Raw genomic sequence first — 20,572 nt, 5'->3', positions numbered from 1 at the left:
AAAGGCCATTGACCTGAAACGTTAACTCTGTTTCTCTCTCCACAGATGCTGCCTGACCTGTTGAGTATTTCCAGCATTTTCTGTTTTTATTTCAGATTTCAGCATCCCTCCCCTGTCTCCAGTCTCCGCCCCTGCCTCAGCTCATCCGCTGCTGAAACCCTCATCCATGCCTTTGTTACCTCTAGACTTGACTATTCCAACGTTCTCCTGGCTGGCCTCCCACATTCCACCCTACGGAAACTTGAAATGATCCAAAACTCGCTGCCCGTGTCCTAACTCGCACCAAGTCCCGTTCACCCATCACTCCTGTGCTCGCTGACCTACATTGGCTCCCGGTTAAAGAACGCCTCGATTTCAAAATTCTCATCCTTGTTTTCAAATCCCTCCATTGCCTCGCCCCTCCCTATCTTGTAATCTCCTTCAGCCCCACAACCCCGTTGAGATATCTGCGCTCCTCTAATTTTGCCCTCTTGAGCATCCCTGATTATAATCACTCAACCATCGGTGGCCGTGCCTTCTGTTGCCTAGGCCCTGAGCTCTGGAATTCCCTGCCTAAACCTCTCCGCCTCTCTTTTCTCCTTTAAGACGCTCCTTAAAACCTACCTCTTTGACCAAACTTTTGGACACCTGCCCTAATTTCTCCTTGTGTGGCTCAGTGTCAACATTTTTGTCTTATAATACTCTTGTGTAGCACCTTGGGACGTTTTACGACGTTAAAAGCGCTATTTAAATACAAGTTGTGTCATTTACCTCCAGGTCTGTTGGGTCCTTGTTTCCATACTAAATATTTTGCACTGGTCCACTCTGAACTGCATCTGCCTGTAGCTCAGTTTTCTAAATTATCCAAATCCGTCTGAATCTGGTTGTGCTGCTCCTTGTATTTGGCACGGCCTTCTATTTTATTTTCAGTATCTCAGGGATTGAACTCCAGTTGTTTCTTATCTACACATAACCCTGATGCAGAAACTACTTGTTAGCTGTAAAATTTGCAGACCAAAATAGAGCAGTGGGGACAGAGGATGCAGTTACTTAATTGAGGAAAAATTGTATGTGAAGACATGAAGGAACCCCATTTAAAGAAAGCCTTGCATTTATATAACACCTTTCACGACCACTGGCCATCTCAAAGCACTTTACAGCCAATGAAGTACTTTTTTGAAGTGGCATCACTTGTAATGTGGGAAACGTGGCAGCCAATTGCGCACAGCAAGCTCCCACAAACAGCAATGTGATAATGACCAAATAATCTGTTTTTGTTATGTTGAGGGATAAATATTGGCCAGGACACCGGGGATAACTTGCTGTTCTTTGAAATCGTGCCATAGGATCTTTTTTACACCCACCCGAACGAGCAGACGGGGCCGCGGTTTAACGTCTCATACCGAAAGACGGCGCAGGGACTCAATTTCAATTCAATTCAATTCAAATCGCTTTATTGGCATGACAAGTTACATCTTATGTTGCCAAAGCATCGAAAAACATTCATGTTTGTACACAAAAATACAGATCTATCCATACAGTGTATAAACAGATATATCCCTGAGTGTATAAGTATACTTTCATGTAATTTATATATACTCTTTTCTTATATTTAGTGGTTGTCCCTCTGTTTATGGCAAGCTGTAACATAGTGTGCCGCTAGTGTTACACAATTTCTCTCTTCCCCTAGTAGGTATGGGAGTTTTTGGTCATCCTTCAAATTTCTGAATTCCGGGCATATTTTTGTGAATTTTGGGTAGAAGTTCTCCCTTATGCCCTGATATTTTCTACAAGCTGTGAGGAAGTGCATCTCTGTCTCCACCACTCCCTGACTGCAGTGAGAGCATATCCTGTCCTCTCTTGGTAGCTGGGTCTGCCTGTGTCTACCTTTTTCGATCGCCAGGCTATGTTCACTAAGTCTGTACATTGTCAAGGTTTTTCTCAGTTTGCTATCCTTTACCATGGTCAGGTAATCAGCCATGTTGTATTGTCTTTAGGGCCAAGTAGCAATTGAGTTTGCTTTGGGTTTTTGTTGTTTCTGCCCAATATGACAGATATTTTTCCTTTTGCTTAGCGACGATTGTGTTGGGTCGAATTCTTTGTGTTGCTGCCACTGACTCCCTCAGCACTGCACTGGGAGTGTCAGCCTAGTTTTTATGTGCTCAAGTCCCTGGAGTGGGACTTGAAGAATCCACAACAATTCTGACTGGGAGGCGAGTGTGTGCTACCCACTGCTGACACATTTATCAATTTAATGCAATTCTTATGTATCTACTCCTAAACGATGAACGTGCACGGTTCGTTTAGTACTGCGGAGGCGCCAGTAAAATCACTGAACACGCGTTCAAATCAAACCAAGAGCTTTACTGTTTGCAAAAAAAAAAGGCGTCTGCTTCATTTCAAAGACTTGTACTGTAGTGTGCGCGCGCAGCCCGCCACGCCGCGCCTTATGTCATTGGGTGGGCGGGGCAGTGCGATTGTGTGCCGCTAAACTCCTCCGTCCTTCTAAAAAAAAATATTCGCTGTGGTCGATGGATCCGACAAGAGGAATCACACTGGTTTCTGGTCTGTCGCCTTTTTGAAGCAGTTCTTTTCTTAAAAAAAAAAGAAAATAATTAAATTTAGATTGTTTGGCAGTTCTGTTTCCCCCCCTCCTCCCTCCCACGAAGTTATGAGTACCCCAAACCCCGACAGGTTCGTGCCAGGCGGTAAACGTCAGATCTCAGCCATTGTAAAGGAGGATTGTACGTATACCAGCTGTTACTGGTAAGCAGGCCTGGCAAGTCCCCCTCCTCCCTGTGGAGAGAGATTGTCTCACTTATTGTGGGTTAAAATTGCAAACATTTTGATGTAACTTTCCTAAGGTGTACTTTAAAAAAAAAAGAAGCCTATGTGGGCTGACCTCCCACATTCCACCCTACGTAAACTTGAGGTCATGCAAAATTCTGCTCTGCCCGTGTCCTAACTCGCACCAAGTTTCATTCGCCCGTCTACCCCGTGCTCGCTGACCTACATCGGCTCCCGGTTAAGCAGCGCCTCGATTTCAAAATTCTCATCCTTGTTTTCAAATCCCTCCGTGGCCTCGGTACTCTCCCTATCTCTGTAATCTCCTTCAGCCCCCACAACTCCCCGCGATATCTCTGCTCCTCCAATTCTGCCCTCTTGAGCATCCCTAATTATAATCGCTCAACCTTTGGTGGCCGTGCCTGCTGTTGCCTAGGCCCTAAGCTCTGGAATTGCCTGCCTAAACCTCTCCGCCTCTCTACCTCTCCTCCTTTAAGATGCTCCTTAAAACCTACCTCTTTGACCAAGCTTTTGGTCACCTACCCTAATTTCTCCTTATGTTGCTCGGTGTCAAATTTTTTTGTCTTATAATACTCCTGTGCAGCACCTTGGGACATTTTTACTACGTTAAAGGTGCTATATAAATACAAGTTGTTGTTGTTATGATCTGGAGTACATTGCCTGAAAGGGCAGTGGAAGCTGATTCACTAGTATCTTTTGAAAAAGAATGGGATAAATACTTGAAAAGGAAATATTTGCAGGTCTATGGGGAAATGGCAGGGGGGAGTGGGATTAATTGGATGGTACTTTCAAAGAGCTGGCACAGGCACGATGGGCCGAATGTCGTCCTACTGTGCTGTATGATTCTATAAATGTCACTTCTATTGGTCGCCTGATCTTGACCGCTATGGATCAGTTTCAGTTTTTTTTTTAAAGTAAAATGATATCTCACCCCTTCCTATTGAGTGTCAGCCATGGCTCAGTTGGTAGCGCCCTCGTCCCTGAGTCAGAAGGTTGTGGGTTCAAGTCCCACTCCAGGGACGTGAGCACAAAAATCTAGGCTGACACTCCAGTGCAGTGCTGAGGGAGTGCTGCACTGTCGGAGGTGCCGTCTTTCGGATGAGACGTTAGACGTTAAAATGAGACCTGCTCTCAGGTGGATGTAAAAGATCCTGTGGCACTATTTCGAAGAAGAGCATGGGAGTTATACCCGGTGTCCTGGGGCCAATATTTATCCCTCAATCAACATCACTAAAACAGATTATCTGGTTATTATCCCATTGCTGTTTGTGGGAGCTTGCTGTGCGCAAATTGGCTGCTGCATTCCCTACGTCACAACAGTGACCACACTTCAAAAAGGAATATATAGAATTGTCGGAAAGATGTGTTTTTTTTCTTTGAGGGATTATTCTTAATTGGCTTTTAAAATTAAAAGGTTGGTTATAGACATGCTGGCCTTTAATGTTACTGACCTGCCATTGTCACTGACCAAAACACTTTGTTGCCCTTATATAATATTGTTGGCATTTCTACTGCAGCATCAAATGATAAAGGAAACACAGCTGCATTTATTATGATTGGAAACAATTTTACGTACTGCCGCATTCAGCAGTTCACTGCTAACTTACAAACTCCATCTTGCAGATTCCTTGTCTTTCTTTACAATCACTCTTTCCAAACAGTGTATCTGACGTCCACGTGTATAAAGACCGGTCCAGGCTCCGCTCTGGTCATGTACCCCTGGGTAAAATAGCCTGCTGGCATTGTCAAAGCTCACACGTGATGAATGGCCACTTGGACGAGGGACCAAAGGCCTACCAGCACCTCTGGAGACCTACCCCAGCCATGAGTGCAGCGCCTTTTAAGAAAGGAAGTGAAAACAAAGTCTGCTTTGCACTTTGCATCATAGAAACTTACAGCACAGAAGGAGGCCATTCGGCCCGTCGTGCCTGTGCTGGCTCTTTGAAAGAGCCGTCGTGTTTAGTCCCACACCCTCGCTTTTTGTCCGTAACCCTGCATGTTCCTCATTCTCAAATACCTGTCCAACTCCCTTTTAAAAATTATTTATGGAATCCACTTCCATCACCATCTCAGGTCGAGCGTTCCCGATCCCGACAACTCTGAGTGAAACAATTTCTCCTCATCTCCCCTCTAGATCTTTGCCAATGATTTTAAATCTGTGACCTCTGGTTATTGACCCATTCGCCGGAGGGAATATTTTTTCCCTATTTACTCTATCAAAACCCCTCATCATCTTGAAAACCTCTATTAGCTCACCTCTTAACCTTCTCTGTTCCAAGGAGAATAGTTCTAACTTTTCCAACCTCTCCACATAACTGAAATCCCTCATCCCTGGTAACATCCTGGTAAACCTCCTCTGTCCCCTTTGTAAGCCTTTACATCTTTCCTGAACTGTGATGCCCAGAACATTTCAACTTCCCACATTTGATTTAAAAAGAAAAAAATGCCAAATGTTTAAGCAAACAATCTTTTACCATTCTTCGATCTTAAAATGTGTTTTTCAGTGAAGAAAATGTGTGGAAGCTTTGTGAGTACATAAAGAACCGAAGACAGCATCCTTTGGAAGAATGGTATGCTGTTTTTATATCAAACGATCAAAAGATGGTAAGTGCAGTTTGAAACTAAAATGTACATTTTCTTATTCGAAGGTACAAGAATTTTACTAAATTCCTTTTTTCCCCATAAAGGCTTAATTATCGTCCTGAATGAAGTTATATTGTTTCAGGCACCAAAGTAGTAAATTTGCCAAAAAGCAGCACGCACGCTCAGCACGGCACAGATTTTGTGCTGGAGTCGGATTTGAACCCACAACCTTCTGATTCCGAGAGCGAGAGTGCTACCCACTGAGCCATGTCTGACACCTAACCAAATACACCTAGAAACGAAATAATTATGATTGGAATCAGAACAAAAATTTCAAATTAAATAAGCTATTAGAATGGTAATAATTCTTCCAGTGAATTAATTTTAGTTACTTTGTAAAAATAACCAGCAGGGGGGGCAGTACCTGAACATATTAGATGGAGTACAATGTGGTGAAATGTGAAATGATCCACTTTGGTAGGAAGAATAGAAAAGCAGAATTTTTTTAAGTTGAGAGACCAGTAAACGTTGGTATGCAGAGGGATTTGGGGGTCCTTGTACACGAATCACAGAAAGTTAACGGGTAGGTGCAGCAAGCAAATAGGAAGGCAAATGGTATGTTAGCCTTTATTGCAACGTGGTTGGAGTATAAGAGTAAGGAAGTCTTGCTGAAATTATATAGGGCTTTGGTGAGCCCACACCTGGAATACTGTGTACAGTTTTTGTCTCCTTACCTAAGGAAGAATATACTGTACTTGCCTTGGAGGCGGTGCAATGCAGGTTCACTAGATTGACTCCTGGGATGAGAGGGCTGTCCTATGAGGAGAGATTGAGTAGAATGGGCCTATACTCTCTGGAGCTTAGAAGAATGAGAGGTGATCTCATTGAAACATATAAAATTCTGAGGGGGATTGACAGGGTAGATGCTGAGAGATTGTTTCCCCTGGCTGGAGAGTCTAGAACTAGGGATCTCAGGATCAGGGATCGGCCATTTAGGGCTGAGATGAGGAGAAATTTCTTCACTCGGAGGGTTGTGAATCTTTGGAATTCTCTACCCCAGAGGGCTGTGGAGGCTCAGTCATTGAGTGATCGATAGATTTTTGAACACGAAGGGAATCGAGGAATATGGGGATAGGGCGGGAAAGTGGAGTTGAGGTAGAAGATCAGCCATGATCTTATTGAATGGCGGAGCAGGCTGGAGGGGTCGTATCGCCTACGCCTGCTCCTGCTCCTATTTCTTCTGTTCTTATATTCTTTTCCACCACAATGGGGCAGAGCAGCTTTAAATTGGTTTCTGCTCAGCAGCAAGGGGAATCCTTCCAGCATTGTGAATTCTGTTATTTATTAACATTGCTGCACAATTTAATAATGAGCTCTTCTCAAAGGTATATAACAGCTTTATAAATAGAGGCATAGAGTACAAAAGCAAGGAAGTTATTGCCAAACCTTTATAAATTGCTAGTGAGGCCTCAAATGACGTGGAGAGACTGGAGAAGCTGGGATTGTTCTCCTTTAGATCAGAGATTTAAGAGAAAAGTTTAAAATTATGAAGGATTTTGATACAGTAAATGAGGAGAAACTGTCTCCACTGGTAGAAAACATAGATTTCAGATAATTACCGAGATGAGAATTTTTTAATGCAGGGAGCTGTTATGATCTGGAATGCACTGCCTGAAAGGGTGATGGAAGCAGATTCAATAGTAACTTTCAAAAGGGAATTGGATAAATACCTGGAAAAAGAAAGAAAATGGAGTGGGGTGGGGACTAATTGGATAGCTCTTTCAAAAAGCCAGCATAGGCACGATGGGCCAAATGGCCTCCTTCTATGTTGTAAGATTCTATAAACTTGTACGCTGCGCATTCACTGGACGACAGAAGCTCTGTCTGCTCAATATGTGTTGCACATTAGCAATATCAAGTACTGATAATAACAGAGTGAGATTGAATAAGAAACACATCAATGTTAATGTTCAACGACATAGCTCATTAGTGATTCGCTTGAGATCGTCTATCTTGACACAGACAAGGGATTGAATCTAGCCTAAGCATGCTTTGAAAGGCTCATCCTCACACTGTATGGTGCAGTTCCCCATTGAGCCACCAGAGGGGTCCCCATCTTATCCTGTTCTCTCTTAGTTGCATTCATGAAATGTACATAGAAACATAGGAGCAGGAGTAGGCCATTCGGCCCGTCAAGCCTGCTCCGCCATTCAATATGATCATCGCTGATCCTCTATCTCAATACCATATTCCCGTTCTCTCCCCATACCCCTTGACGCCTTTTGTGTCTAGAAATCTATCTATCTCCTTCTTAAATATATTCAGTGACTTGGCCTCCACAGCCTTCTGTGGTAGAGAATTCCACAGGTTCACCACCCTCTGAGTGAAGAAATTTCTCCTCATCTCAGTCACTATTTCCATGGCTACCTCTTTTAGTACTCTGGGATGCAGATTATCAGGCCCTGGGGATTTATCGGCTTTCAGTCCCATTAATTTCTCCAGCACTCTTTTTTTAAATCATACTAATACTAATTTCCTTTCATTCCTCCTTCTCACTAGACCCTTGGTTCCCTGGAATTGCTGGGAAGTTATTTGTGTCCCCTTCCGTACAAGCAGGAATGACCTGATCACCGTGTCACTGACATGATACAGTAATTAAAGAAAACGAATAGTCACATTAAAGACTTGAATAAAGACTGTGGAATAGTTTTTTTGTCTAATTTACATTTTGTTTTTATTCACTTCATTACTGCAAAGGTGCCCATCTGGAGACAGCAGTCTGGCCATGGAGATCAGCCTGTAGTCTGGGTAAGTGACCCCTTTGTTAATTAATATTTATATTTACATTTTCAACGGTAAATCATTTTTTTCCAATTTTTTTTAAAACACCATTGTCCTTTTGCCGGCTCGTTCTATTATAGAATCATTATAGCTGCAGAGATAGTGAATGCATTGGTTGTGATCTTCCAAAAAACCCTAGATTCTAGAACGGTCCCAGTGGATTAGAAGGTAGCAAATGTAAACCCACTATTGGCAGGAAAAATCGTAGAGCAAGTTATTATCTTAATGGCAAGAAACTGGAAAGTACTGAAGTACAAAGGGATCTGGGGGTCCTGGTGCACGAAACTCAAAAGGTTAGTATGCAGGTGCAGCAAGTGATTAAGAAGGCCAATGGAATGTTGGCTTTCATTGCTAGGGGGATAGAATATAAAAATAGGGAGGTATTGCTTCAGTTGTACAAGGTATTGATGAGACCGCACCTGGAATACTGCGTACAGTTTTGGTGTCCATACGTAAGAAAAGACATACTTGCTCTCGAGTCAGTACAAAGAAGGTTCACTCGGTTAATCCCGGGGATGAGGGGATGGACATATGAGGAGAGGTTGAGTAGATTGGGACTCTACTCATTGGAGTTCAGAAGAATGAGAGGCGATCTTATTGAAACATATAAGATTGTGAAGGGGTTGGATCGGGTGGATGCGGGGAGGATGTTCCCGATGATGGGTGAAACTAGAACTAGGGGGCATAGTCTTAGAATAAGGGGCTGCTCTTTCAAAACTGAGATGAGGAGGAACTACTTCACTCAGAGGGTGGTAGGTCCATGGAATATGCTGCCCCAAAAAGCTGTAGAAGCTACATCATTACATAAATTTAAAACAGAAATAGACAGTTTCCTAGAAGTAAAGGGAATAAAGGGTTACGGGGAGCGGGCAGGAATTTGGACATGAGTCTAGGTTTGGATCGGTCATGGCCCTGTGGGTAACGGAGCGGGCCCAGGGGCCATGTAGCCTGATCCTGCTCCTATTTCATGTGTCTAATTCTGTTAGATTCAGGAGATGGTTCTGTGATAGTGGATTGGCGGTTAGGATCAGATCAGCCATGATCTTATTGAATGGCGGAGCAGGCTCGAGGGGCCGATTGGCCTACTCCTGCTCCTATTTCTTATGTTCTTATGTTCAAGAAAGGAGGGAGCGAGAAAACACAGAACTACAGACCAGATAGCCTGACACTAGTCGTCGGGAAAATGCTGGAATCCATTATTAAGGAAGTGGTAACGGAGCACTTAGAAAATCATAATCTGATTAGGCAGAGTCTACATGGTTTTATGAAAGGGAAATTGTGTTTAACCAATTTATTAGAGTTTTCTGAGATGTAACGAGAGGGTAGATAAAGGGGAACCAGTGGATGTAGTATATTTGGATTTCCAAAAGGCATTCGATAAAGTGCAACAAAAGGTTGTTACGCAAGATAAGGGCACATGGGGTTGGGGGTAATGTATTAGCATGGCTAGAGGATAGGTTAATGGACAGAAAACAGAGCGTAGGGATAAACGGGTCATTTTCAGATTGGCAGGCTGTAACTAGTGGGGTGCCGCAAGGATCTATATTAATGACTTAGATGAAGGGACCGATACAAAGAAGACTGATTCAAAGAAGCTTTTAATGTTGCAAAGAATAATAGTAAGCCTGAGGATTGGGAGAGTTTTAGAAACCAGCAAAGGTTGACCAAAAAATTGATAAAAAGGGGAAAAAATAGAATATGAGAGAAAACTAGCAAGAAATATAAAAGCAGATTGTAAGAGTTTCTACAAGTATGTAAAAAGGAAAAGAGTAGCAAAAGTAAACGTAAATTATTATGGGGAATAAGGAAATGGCAGAAACGTTAAACAAATATTTTGACTCTGTCTTCACAGTAGAAGACACAAAAAGCGTACCAAAAATGGTGGGGAACCAAGGGTCTAATGAGGGTGAGGAACTTAACGTAATTAATATAAGTAGAGAAAAAGTACTGGAGAAACTAATGGGACTAAAAGTCGACAAATCCCCAGGACCTGATGGCCTACATCCTAGGGTTCTAAAAGAGGTGGCTGAAGAGATAGTGGATGCATTGCTTTTGATCTTCCAAAATTTCCTAGATTCTGGAATGGTCCCAGCGGATTGGAAGGTCGCAAATGTAACACCGCTATTCAAGAAAGGAGGGAGAGAGAATACAGGGAACTACAGGCCAGATGTAGCATATTTGGGTTCCCAAAAGACATTCGATAAGGTGCCACATAAAAGATTATTACACAAGATTAGGGCTCATGGGGTTAGGGGTAATATAGTAGCATGGATAGTGGATTGGTTAACGGACAGAAAACAGAGAGTAGGGATAAATGGATCTTTTTCAGGTTGGCAGGCTGTAACTAGTGGGGTGCCGCAAGGATCAGTGTTGGGGCCTCTGCTATTTACAATTTATATTGATGACCTAGATGACTGGACCGAGTGTAATGTATCCAAGTTTGCTGATGATACAAAGCTAGGTGGGACAGTAAGCTGTGAGGAGAACACAAAGGGCTGGATTTTCATTGAGGAGTTGGGTAGGAGGCGGGACTACAACTTTCGGGGTTGTAGTCCCGCCTCCATCGAGTTCTAGCCAACCCACGCGATTTTGACTTGATTGACCTTGTTGAGCCCACCCAACGGGCTCAGCAGGCCAATTAAGGGCCACCCGTCAACAGGTGACGTCACAGATTGATATTTTATCTGTCAAGACCTTTTGACAGATGAAATATCAGCGTTTCACAGCTGTTTGAAGCTGTCAAACACTGACAATCTGTACTCCAAGTTAATTCTTTCCTCTCAGGATGATTTAGAGATCTCTCCAGAACAGAAAGCTGAATGCTGCAATTTTTGACAGATCGCGGCCATTCTGCTTTCTGTGCCGGTGAGATGAGGGACTCCCGAGACCTGAAGGAAGGAAGGCTGTAAAGGTAAGTAAAGGTATGTAAAACTTATTTAAACACTTTACACACACCAAACACACTTACCTTTGCACTCATGCACCATCACTCACCTGAACACCGGACATCTCGACCCCTCCAAGCCCTTCATCCCGACGGTCCGCCTCGCTAACTTGGCGTGGTTTGGAGCCATCGGGGATCCCACATTTCAACAATGAAAATAGGGATTAGGCTAAAAACTGCCTGTTAACTACCTGTTAACAGACAGTTAATTGGCACTAATCCCCTTCCCGCCTCGGGGAGGCGGGTCCCAGTGCGGGTCGGGTACCCGCCTCCTTTGAAATTAGCATGGAGGCGGGATGGGTTCGTGCCCCCCCAATTTCGGGATTTTAACCCCCCACGCGCCACCAATCCCGCCTCCACGGACCAATGAAAATCCTGCCCAAAGAGTCTGCAAAGAGGTATAGATAGACTGAGTGAGTGGGCAGTAAGGTGGCTGATGGAGTGTAATGTAGGGAAATGTGAGATTATTCATTTTGGTAGGAAGAATAGAAAACAGAATATTTTTTAAATGGTGAGAAACTTTCAAATATTGGTGATCAGAGAGATTTGGGTGTCCTCGTGCAAGAAACACAGAGTTAGCATGCAGGTACAGCAAGCAATAAGGAAGGCGAATGGCATGTTGGCCTTTATTGCAAAGGGGTTGGAGTATAAGAGTAAGGAAGTCTTGCTACAATTGTACAGGGCCTTGGTGAGACCACACCTGGAGTACTGTGCACAGTTTTGGTCTCCTTATCTAAGGAAGGATATACTTGCCTTAGAGACGGTGCAACGAAGGTTCACTAGATTGATTCCTGGGATGAGAGGGCTGTCCTATGAGGAGAGATTGAGTAGATTGGGCCTATACTCTCTGGAGTTTAGACGAATGAGAGGTGATCTCACTGAAACATATAAGATTCTGAGGGGGGTTGACAGGGTAGAGGCTGAGATTGTTTCCCCTGTCTGGAGAGTTTAGAACTAGAGGGCATAGTCTCAGGATAAGGGGTCAGCCTCTAAAGACTGAGATGAGGAGGAATTTCTTCACTCAGAGGGTTTTGAATCTTTGGAATTCTCTACCCCAGAGGGCTGTGGATGCTGAGTCATTGAGTATATTCAAGGCTGAGATCGATAGATTTTTGGACTCTAGAGGAACCAAGGGATATGGAGATCGGGCGGGAAAGTGGAGTTGAGGTCGATGATCAGCCATGATCTTATTGAATGGCAGAGCAGGCTCAAGGGGCCGTATGGCCTACTCCTGCTCCTAATTCTTATGTTCTTATCATAGAAGGAGGCGATTCGGGCCATCGTGCCTGTGCCTCTTTGAAAGAGCTGTCCAATTTAGTCCCACACCCCAGCTTTTTCCCCCATAGCCCTGCAAATTAGTCCTCTTCAAGTACATGCCTAACTGCCTTTTGAAAGTTGCTATGGAATCTGATTCCACCATCAGGTAGTGCGCTCTGGACCTTAACAACCCTCTGTGTGAAAACATTTCTCCTCATTCCCCCTCTAGTTCTTTTGGCAATTATTTTAAATCTAAGACCTCTAGTCACTGATCCACTTGCCAGAGGAAACAGTTTCTCCCTAATTGCTCTATCAAAACCCCTCATAATTTTGAATACCTCTAATTAGGTCTCCCCTGAACCTTCTCTGCTCTAAGGTGAACAATTCCAGCTTCTCCAATCTCTGCACATAACTTTGAAAATGTTTGCTTATGTCCTTAAGTTCCATTGTTGCATATACAAGTGAACTTAAAGCTTGTTAATTATTAAAACGCTAAGAACCTTTTTCTTGGGTTACACAATGGAAAGATGTACAAGAATCCTACTGTACACTCCTGATCACTCTGGCTGCAAAACAACACGCTGAAAGGCAAAATATATCAGGCTAGATTTTTTTTAAGGCATAAATTTATACAGAAGCAACCACAACAATTTGCATTTAGACTCTGCCTTTAATGTGAAGTACCCAAGGCGACGATATGTTCAAAGGTCTTGGAGATGGGGCGGTAGTTTGCAAAGATAAAATAAATCAGCAGATAAAATAGTAATGCAGTACTCAACACTCACCAATACTTAAATCTGTTTTCTGGAATGAAAATAGGAAAATGATTCAGAATTCGTAAAGGTCCTTTTTCGGAGTCCTTTAACTGGATCGTGGATTAGCATAAAATACAATTGCACTTTGCTGTGTGACGTAACTCTGGTTTGGCTAAGTGAATTAAAAACATGGCCAGACACCTGCTGATTTCAACACATAATCTAGACTTACACTCCAGTGCAGAAATAGTCAACAGGGCTTCTATTTTTCCTGGCCTACCTAATACAGGAAACTTTGAGTTATCCGGAGACGAACCGTCCGGCAAGCTCGAGCCACTGGCAAAAATCAGGAGCCGTTTTTTATTCTTTTCGTTTCTTTTCTTTTCTTTTTTTTGAACAGTCAAGCTCTGCAACGTCTGTAGCTAAGCAACAGCTTTAGCTAGAGACGCTACAGAGATGCTTGCCGACTGTTTAGAGGCACAGGGTTTGTTGATTCTTACGCAGATGAAAATCTCCGTATGTTTCAACATTAGCTCTGGAGTGTACGGCAGTTTTGAGGGAACGGCAGCAGCTCGGTCCCGTCGGTGCCGGATAGCGCACAGTTTCCTGTAGTCATGTGCAAAGATACAATATAGCTATATTTTACAACATGAGGCTGAATGGAACCCATGTTCATCACACTGAGGTCCGATCTGCCTGTTCAGGTGAATCTTAAAGATCCCACGGCACTATTCAAAGAAGAGTGGGCAGGTCTTGTGGTGTATTGGCTAACATTCCTCCCTCAACCAATAACAATAACAACTTGCATTTATTTAACGTAGTAAAACGTCCCAAAGCACTTCACGGGAGCGTTAGCAGACAAAATTTGACACCAAGCCACATAAAGTGATATTAGAACAGGTGATCAAAAGCTTGGTTAAAGAGGTAGGTTTTAAGGAGCGACGTAAAGGAGGAGAGGGTGGCAGAGTGGTTTAGGGAGGAAATTCCAGAGCTTCGGGCCAAGGCAGCTGAAGGCCCGGCCGCCAACGGTGGAGCGATGAAAATCAGGGATGCGCAAGAGGCCAGAATTGGAAGAGCGCTGAGATCTCAGAGGGTTGTAGGGCTGGAGGAGGTTACATAGATGGGGAGGGGCGAGTCCATGGAAGGATTTGAAAACAAGGACGAGAATTTTAAAATCGAGGCATTGCCGGACCGGGAGCCAATGTAGGTCAGCGAGCACAGGGGTGATGGGTGAGCGGGACTTGGTGCGAGTTAGGATACGGGCAACAGATACTAACTAAAAGCAGATTGTCTGGTCATTCATCTTGTAGCTGTTTGTAGTTTTTGGGCACAGAACAGCTACTACATTTGCTTGTGTAACAATTGTGACTTTAATTAGGTAATTAATTGTGTAAATGCTCTGGGATATTTTGATGTGAGAGGCACCACATAAGTACAAGTGTTACAGTAAGTATATAATTATTGATAAATTAATAATAGCAATTATAGTTTTGCAATCTGGCATACTATAGTGCAAACATTACAATAATAATGTATTTTAAACCAGGATTACCATGTTATCCTACTCCACGATTGCGGAGGACAGCACTGTGAGGTCTATGACCTGGATACGACTCTCCCATTTCCATGTCCTTTTGATACTTACGTGAAAGAAGCCTTCAGATCTGAAGATCTCATCCGACCGGCTTTTAGAAGGTGAGGAGAGCTGTCGTTTAAGAGATATTCCTTCCATTAGTTCTTCACAACTTTTCAGTGGTCAGAATGTGATGGATGAACTTTATGAACATTACTAATTACAGAGGGAATCAACTGGGAATTTCCGTAACGGAGCGGTTCAGGGAGGGAATTCCGGAGCTTGGGGCCTAGATGGCTGAATCCAGTGATCCATGTTAAAAGTACACGTGTGCATGGACATCGAGTGAGGACAGTTTTGCGCTTGGCTGCCATGTATCCCATACTAAATAACTGACTAGCAGCAAGCATCAAGGCTCACACATGAAAGGATGGCTATTTGGAAGGGGTACTGTAGGATGCCTCTGCCTCAGACCATCAAATCATTCTGCAGCAAGGAATCAGTAACATAGGAGGAGGAGAGAAAATTAGAAAATGAAAAAAAGGGACAGAGAATCATGAGAAAGAAAGACTTGCATTTATACAGCACCTTTCACAACCTCAGGATGACCCAGAGCACTTTAAGTACTTTTGAAGTGTAGTCACTGTTGTAATGTAGGAAACGTGGCAGCCAATGTGCGAACAGCAAGATCCCACAAACAGCAATGTGATAATGACCAGATAATCTGTTTTCGTGATGTTGGCTTAGGGATAAATATTGGCCAGGACACTGGGGAGAACTCCCCCTGCTCTTCTTCAAAATAGTGGCCATGGGATCTTTTACGTCCACCTGAGAGGGCAGACGGGGCCTCGGTTTAAAGTCTCATCCGAAAGACGGCACCTCCGACAGTGCAGCACTCCCTCAGTACTGCACTGGGAGTGTCAGCCTAGATTTTTGTGCTCAAGTCTTTGGGGTGGGACGTGAACCCACAACCTTCGGACTCAGAATCGAGAGTGCTACCCACTGAGTCACGGCTGACACGGGTTTGGGTGAACAAAAAGATGGACGGAAGAAAAAAAATGATGAAAGGAGAGAGATGAGGAAAAGAAGGAAAACAAGACAATCTCCAACCAGCAATAACTTCTGCCATCTTTCTATTATGTGACACTCACTGTACCTCTTATTTTTCCACTTTCTTGCTGCCCCCCCATCCTTGCAGTATTTTGTCCCCCTCATGGCTACCAAGATTGTGAACCCTCCTGTAGCTAAGATGAGAGAGTAGAATAGACTGGACCCCCCTCCACGACCATATTAATGCACATCCGTGGTTAGATGGTTGGAGACCCAACTTGACTCTGATGAAATCAGCTGCCCCTTTTCACATCACTCCAATATGCCTGCAGTGTATCGACCCAGAAATAGCAGTTTGTTTCCATTTGTGGAGAGTTTCTCTGGGCCTAGGATCTGAAAGAGGGAAGATATTTTGGAGGAAAAGATCAGGGTGAAAAAAAAAAACAGGCAGAAAAGTATGATGCAACAAATTATGCTGCTATTTTTGTGCAGGAAAATGAGAGTTCTAAGAGCAGATCTGTACCTGAAGACGTTCGCTTCAGATCGGTCTCATATGAAAGATGCTTGTGGAATGTGGCGCGTGACTCCTCCATCGTATCCTTGTATTCAGACTGCAGGTCAGTGAAAGAAAATGTGTTTGGAACTTTAAAAAACTATGCTCCAAAAACGGGTAATGCATGTTTTTTAATGTAATTAAATTTTGGACTGGGCTCGTGTCTGACGCGGCGTGTCCCTGGGCTCGTGTCTGACGCGGCGTGTCCCTGGGCTCGTGTCTGACGCGGCGTGTCCCTGGGCCGACGCGGCGTGTCCCTGGGCTCGTGTCTGACGCGGCGTGTCCCTGGGCTCGTGTCTGACGCGGCGTGTCCCTGGGCCGACGCGGCGTGTCCCTGGGCTCGTGTCTGACGCGGCGTGTCCCTGGGCTCGTGTCTGACGCGGCGTGTCCCTGGGCCGACGCGGCGTGTCCCTGGGCCGACGCGGCATGTCCCTGGGCTTGTGTCTGACGCGGCCTGTCCCTGGGCTGACGCGGCGTGTCCCTGGGCTGGTGTCGGACGCGGCCTGTCCCTGGGCTGACGCGGCCTGTCCCTGGGCTGACGCGGCCTGTCCCTGGGCTCGTGTCTGACGCGGCGTGTCCCTGGGCCGACGCGGCGTGTCCCTGGGCTTGTGTCTGACGCGGCCTGTCCCTGGGCTGACGCGGCGTGTCCCTGGGCTGGTGTCGGACGCGGCCTGTCCCTGGGCTGACGCGGCCTGTCCCTGGGCTCGTGTCTGACGCGGCCTGTCCCTGGGCTGACGCGGCCTGTCCCTGGGCTGACGTGGCCTGTCCCTGGGCTGACGCGGCCTGTCCCTGGGCTGACGCGACGTGTCTCTGGGCTCGTGGCTGACGTGGCGTGTCCCTGGGCTGACGCGACCTGTCCCTGGGCTGACGCGGCGTGTCCCTGGGCTGACGCGGCGTGTCCCTGGGCTCATGTCTGACGCGGCGTGTCCCTGGGCTGACTCGGCGTGTCCCTGGGCTGACGCGGCGTGTCCCTGGGCTGACGCGACCTGTCCCTGGGCTGACGCGGCCTGTCCCTGGGCTGACGCGGCGTGCCTCTGGGCTCGTGGCTGACGTGGTGTGTCTCTGGGCTGACGCGGCGTGTCCCTGGGCTGATGTGGCTGACATGTTCATACGGGCCGAAGGAACCCTGTTTCACATTCCAGAAAATAAAACACTTAAATCTTCCCTTAACCTAAGCACCTAATAGAGGTGTTCAAAATTTTGAAGGGTTTTGTTAGAGTAAATAAGGAGAAACTGTTTCCACTGGTAAGATGGATTGTTTCCTATTTTGGTGTCGTGTCTTTTAAAACTTGCATCTCCTAACCTGGCGTGACTCTGGTTGAAATCTAGAGGCAAAGATGAACCTGGATGATTTTATAAGTATGACTCCTACCGTCGGATGGGGTGATGTGTATGCCCTTCTGGAATTTGTACAACAATTTGGAAGTACAAAGCTATAATATTTGGAGGAAAAGCTATTTGAAGTTTCCAGTATTAATCCTTGCCCTGCAACATGTTGAGGAACTGCATAAGAGGGACACAAATAATCCTGCAAAGAAGCATTTTGGGTGTTTAAAGTGTGCAAAAGAAAACCCAAATATGGCCAGTAAAGAACACACAAACAGCAGGAATACAGCCGAGAGAGTTAGAGACTAAAGAAAATCTAATTCAAACTATTGGTACTGGTGATTCCAAAGAGACTCTCGAGTTGCACACATTGCTTAAGAGTGAACTCTTACCATTAAATGAAGACAACGTGATGAACTGTTTTCTACAGCCACATCATAGCGCAGACTCTTCCTTCATGCACTGATATCACAAGAGTAAAGGACACCAAACCTACCTGATCAGTGTGGAAACCTCCAAACTATTGTTATTCCACAATGCAAAATAGTTTAATAAAATGTAATGTTTTAAAGCTTAACAATTGTTTTCTGCTATAGATGTCATGATTAACAGTGCAAGCGAAGTGCAAGGGGTTTATGAAAGTCATTCAGTGTGTTGCCGCATTGTAACTCACTCTGAAGTATGTGTTAATTGCTTATGGTACGCAGATATATAATGATTTTACACTGGGGTTGCCAGCGCAGCAGATTGGAGACCAGTGCAAAGTTCCTCAACAGTAGGGGGATGCGGGTTGGCCTGCCCATACGACTGAGCAGTGTTGTTGTAGCAAGGTGTACACGGGGGGCGGCACGGGACATCATCACGGGAAGGAAAGCGAATCGGAGGAAGAGTCAACTTCGGGCTGCATCACTGTCTCATAGTGGGTGGGTGGGTGAAGGGCAGCAGCATGGAAGGTACAAAACCTGGTCCTTGGCTAGAGACGTTCAGGTGGCCGAAGAAGAACCAGGAAGGAACTGAAAAAAAACCCAGCAATTTCTTATCCTGTTTCCTTATTTTGTTTTTAACATTTTTTTGGCTGAAGACTCGGTGTGGTCCTAGTTCAACAACAACAACTTACATTTATATACCGCATTTATCGTAGTAAAACGTCCCAAGGTGCTTAACGAGCGATATCAATTAAAAAAATTTTGACTCCAAGCCACGGAAGGAGATATTAGAGCAGACGACTAAAAACTTGATCAAAGAGGTAGGTTTTAAGGAGCGTCTTAAAGAAGCAAAGAGGTTTACAGAGGGAATTCCAGAGCTTGGGGGCCTAGGCAGCTGAAGGCACGGCTGCCAAAGGTTGAGCGATTAAAATCGGGGATGCGCAAGAGGCCAGAATTGGAAGAGCGCAGAGATCTCTGGAGGAGATTACAGAGATAGGAAGGGGCAAGGCCATGGAGGGATTTGAAAACATTTTTTAAAACATTTTTAAGATCACACACATCCATCAAAACCAGACTGAACACCGATATTTGACCTGGTGCCAATGCAACTCTCGGCAACAGTTCAAAAGTAGGAGTATCATCACAGATAACAACAGAAAATGCTGGAAAAACTCAGCAGGTCAGGCAACATCCGTGGAGAGAAATTTGAGTTGACGTTTCGGGTTGGACCCTTCTTCAAAACTGGAAAGGAAAGAAACTAGATCGAAGGCAGGGCTGCGATCAGACAAAAGAATAAAAGAAACAAAAGAAGTAAAAGAGATTAGAAGCTGGACGAGATGGTAATAGGCTGGGATTAGGTGTAAAGTGTACTGGCAGGGCAAAAGATAGCTGCCAGGTGTGAGAGAGAAACAAAAGGAAAGGGGGGGGGAAAGGAGTAGAACAATTACAAGGGAAAATGAAATGGGGGCCGAGCTTATGATCTGAAATTGTTGAACTCGATATTGAGTCCGGAAGGCTGCAGAGTGCCTAATCGGAAGATGAGGTGCTGTTCCTCCCTTCCGGACTCAATATCGAGTTCAACAATTTCAGATCATAAGCTCGGCCCCCATTTCATTTTCCCTTGTAATTGTTCTACTCCTTTCCCCCCCCCCCCCCTTTCCTTTTGTTTCTCTCTCACACCTGGCAGCTATCTTTTGCCCTGCCAGTACACTTTACACCTAATCCCAGCCTATTACCATCTCGTCCAGCTTCTAATCTCTTTTACTTCTTTTGTTTCTTTTATTCTTTTGTCTGATCGCAGCCCTGCCTTCGATCTAGTTTCTTTCCTTTCCAGTTTTGAAGAAGGGTCCAACCCGAAACGTCAACTCAAATTTCTCTCCACGGATGTTGCCTGACCTGCTGAGTTTTTCCAGCATTTTCTGTTGTTATTTCGGATTTCCAACATCTGCAGTATTTTGCTATCGTACTAGTATCATCACAGATGTGCACAGAGATCGATGATAACTCCTTTGACTGCCTCATCTTAAGTCTATACCGGGAGTCAATGGGCTTTTTTTTTGAGGGTTATCACAGCTGAGTTTGGTCCTGCCTTCACCCAATCGCTACGAAAGTACAATTCCAGCAGAGATTACTGGATACTGAGTGGGAGGGGGGTCCTTGGCTGATTTCCCTCGCCTAGGGTTTTGCCGTTGACTGTAGTACACTCACTGTCACATCACTGAGATTTAGGTGTCAGCTGTGGCTCAGTGGGTAGCACTCTCGCCTCTGAGTCAGAAAGGTTGTGGGTTCAAGTCCCACTCCAGAGACTTCAGCACATAATCCAGACTGACACTCCCAGTGCAGTGTTGAGGGAGTGCTGCACTGTCGGAGGTGCCGTCGTTCGCATGAGATGTTAAACTAAGGCTCCCTCGGGTGGAAGTAAAAGATCCCACAGCACTAGTGTTCTATTCGAAGAACGAGTTCTCCCCGGTGTCCAGGCCA

At 45.0% G+C, this 20,572-nt stretch overlaps 1 protein-coding gene across 2 annotated transcripts; it reads left to right on the top strand.

Annotated features, from left to right (window-relative positions):
• Nucleotides 1-2,401: 2,401 nt before the first annotated feature.
• ntaq1 (N-terminal glutamine amidase 1) lies at nucleotides 2,402-18,246 on the top strand. 2 transcript variants are annotated; one of them, XM_085993669.1, is made up of 6 exons: nucleotides 2,402-2,745; nucleotides 5,289-5,388; nucleotides 8,125-8,175; nucleotides 14,711-14,859; nucleotides 16,280-16,404; nucleotides 17,670-18,246. In XM_085993669.1, the coding sequence occupies exons 1-6, from the start codon at nucleotides 2,651-2,653 to the stop codon at nucleotides 17,777-17,779; spliced, it is 630 nt and encodes a 209-aa protein (XP_085849795.1). In that variant the 5' UTR covers nucleotides 2,402-2,650; the 3' UTR covers nucleotides 17,780-18,246. The 2 variants fall into 2 exon arrangements, with proteins under 2 accessions (XP_085849795.1, XP_085849796.1); XM_085993670.1 differs by lacking the exon at nucleotides 8,125-8,175.
• Nucleotides 18,247-20,572: the final 2,326 nt, after the last annotated feature.

Source organism: Somniosus microcephalus, chromosome 7 (assembly GCF_052327205.1).
Source record: "Somniosus microcephalus isolate GS21.2 chromosome 7, FLI_Smic_1.0, whole genome shotgun sequence".
Classification (NCBI taxonomy): Eukaryota; Metazoa; Chordata; class Chondrichthyes; order Squaliformes; family Somniosidae; genus Somniosus; species Somniosus microcephalus.
The sequence above is the reverse complement of the archived record's forward strand: the minus strand, read 5'-3'. Positions and strand labels throughout refer to the sequence as shown.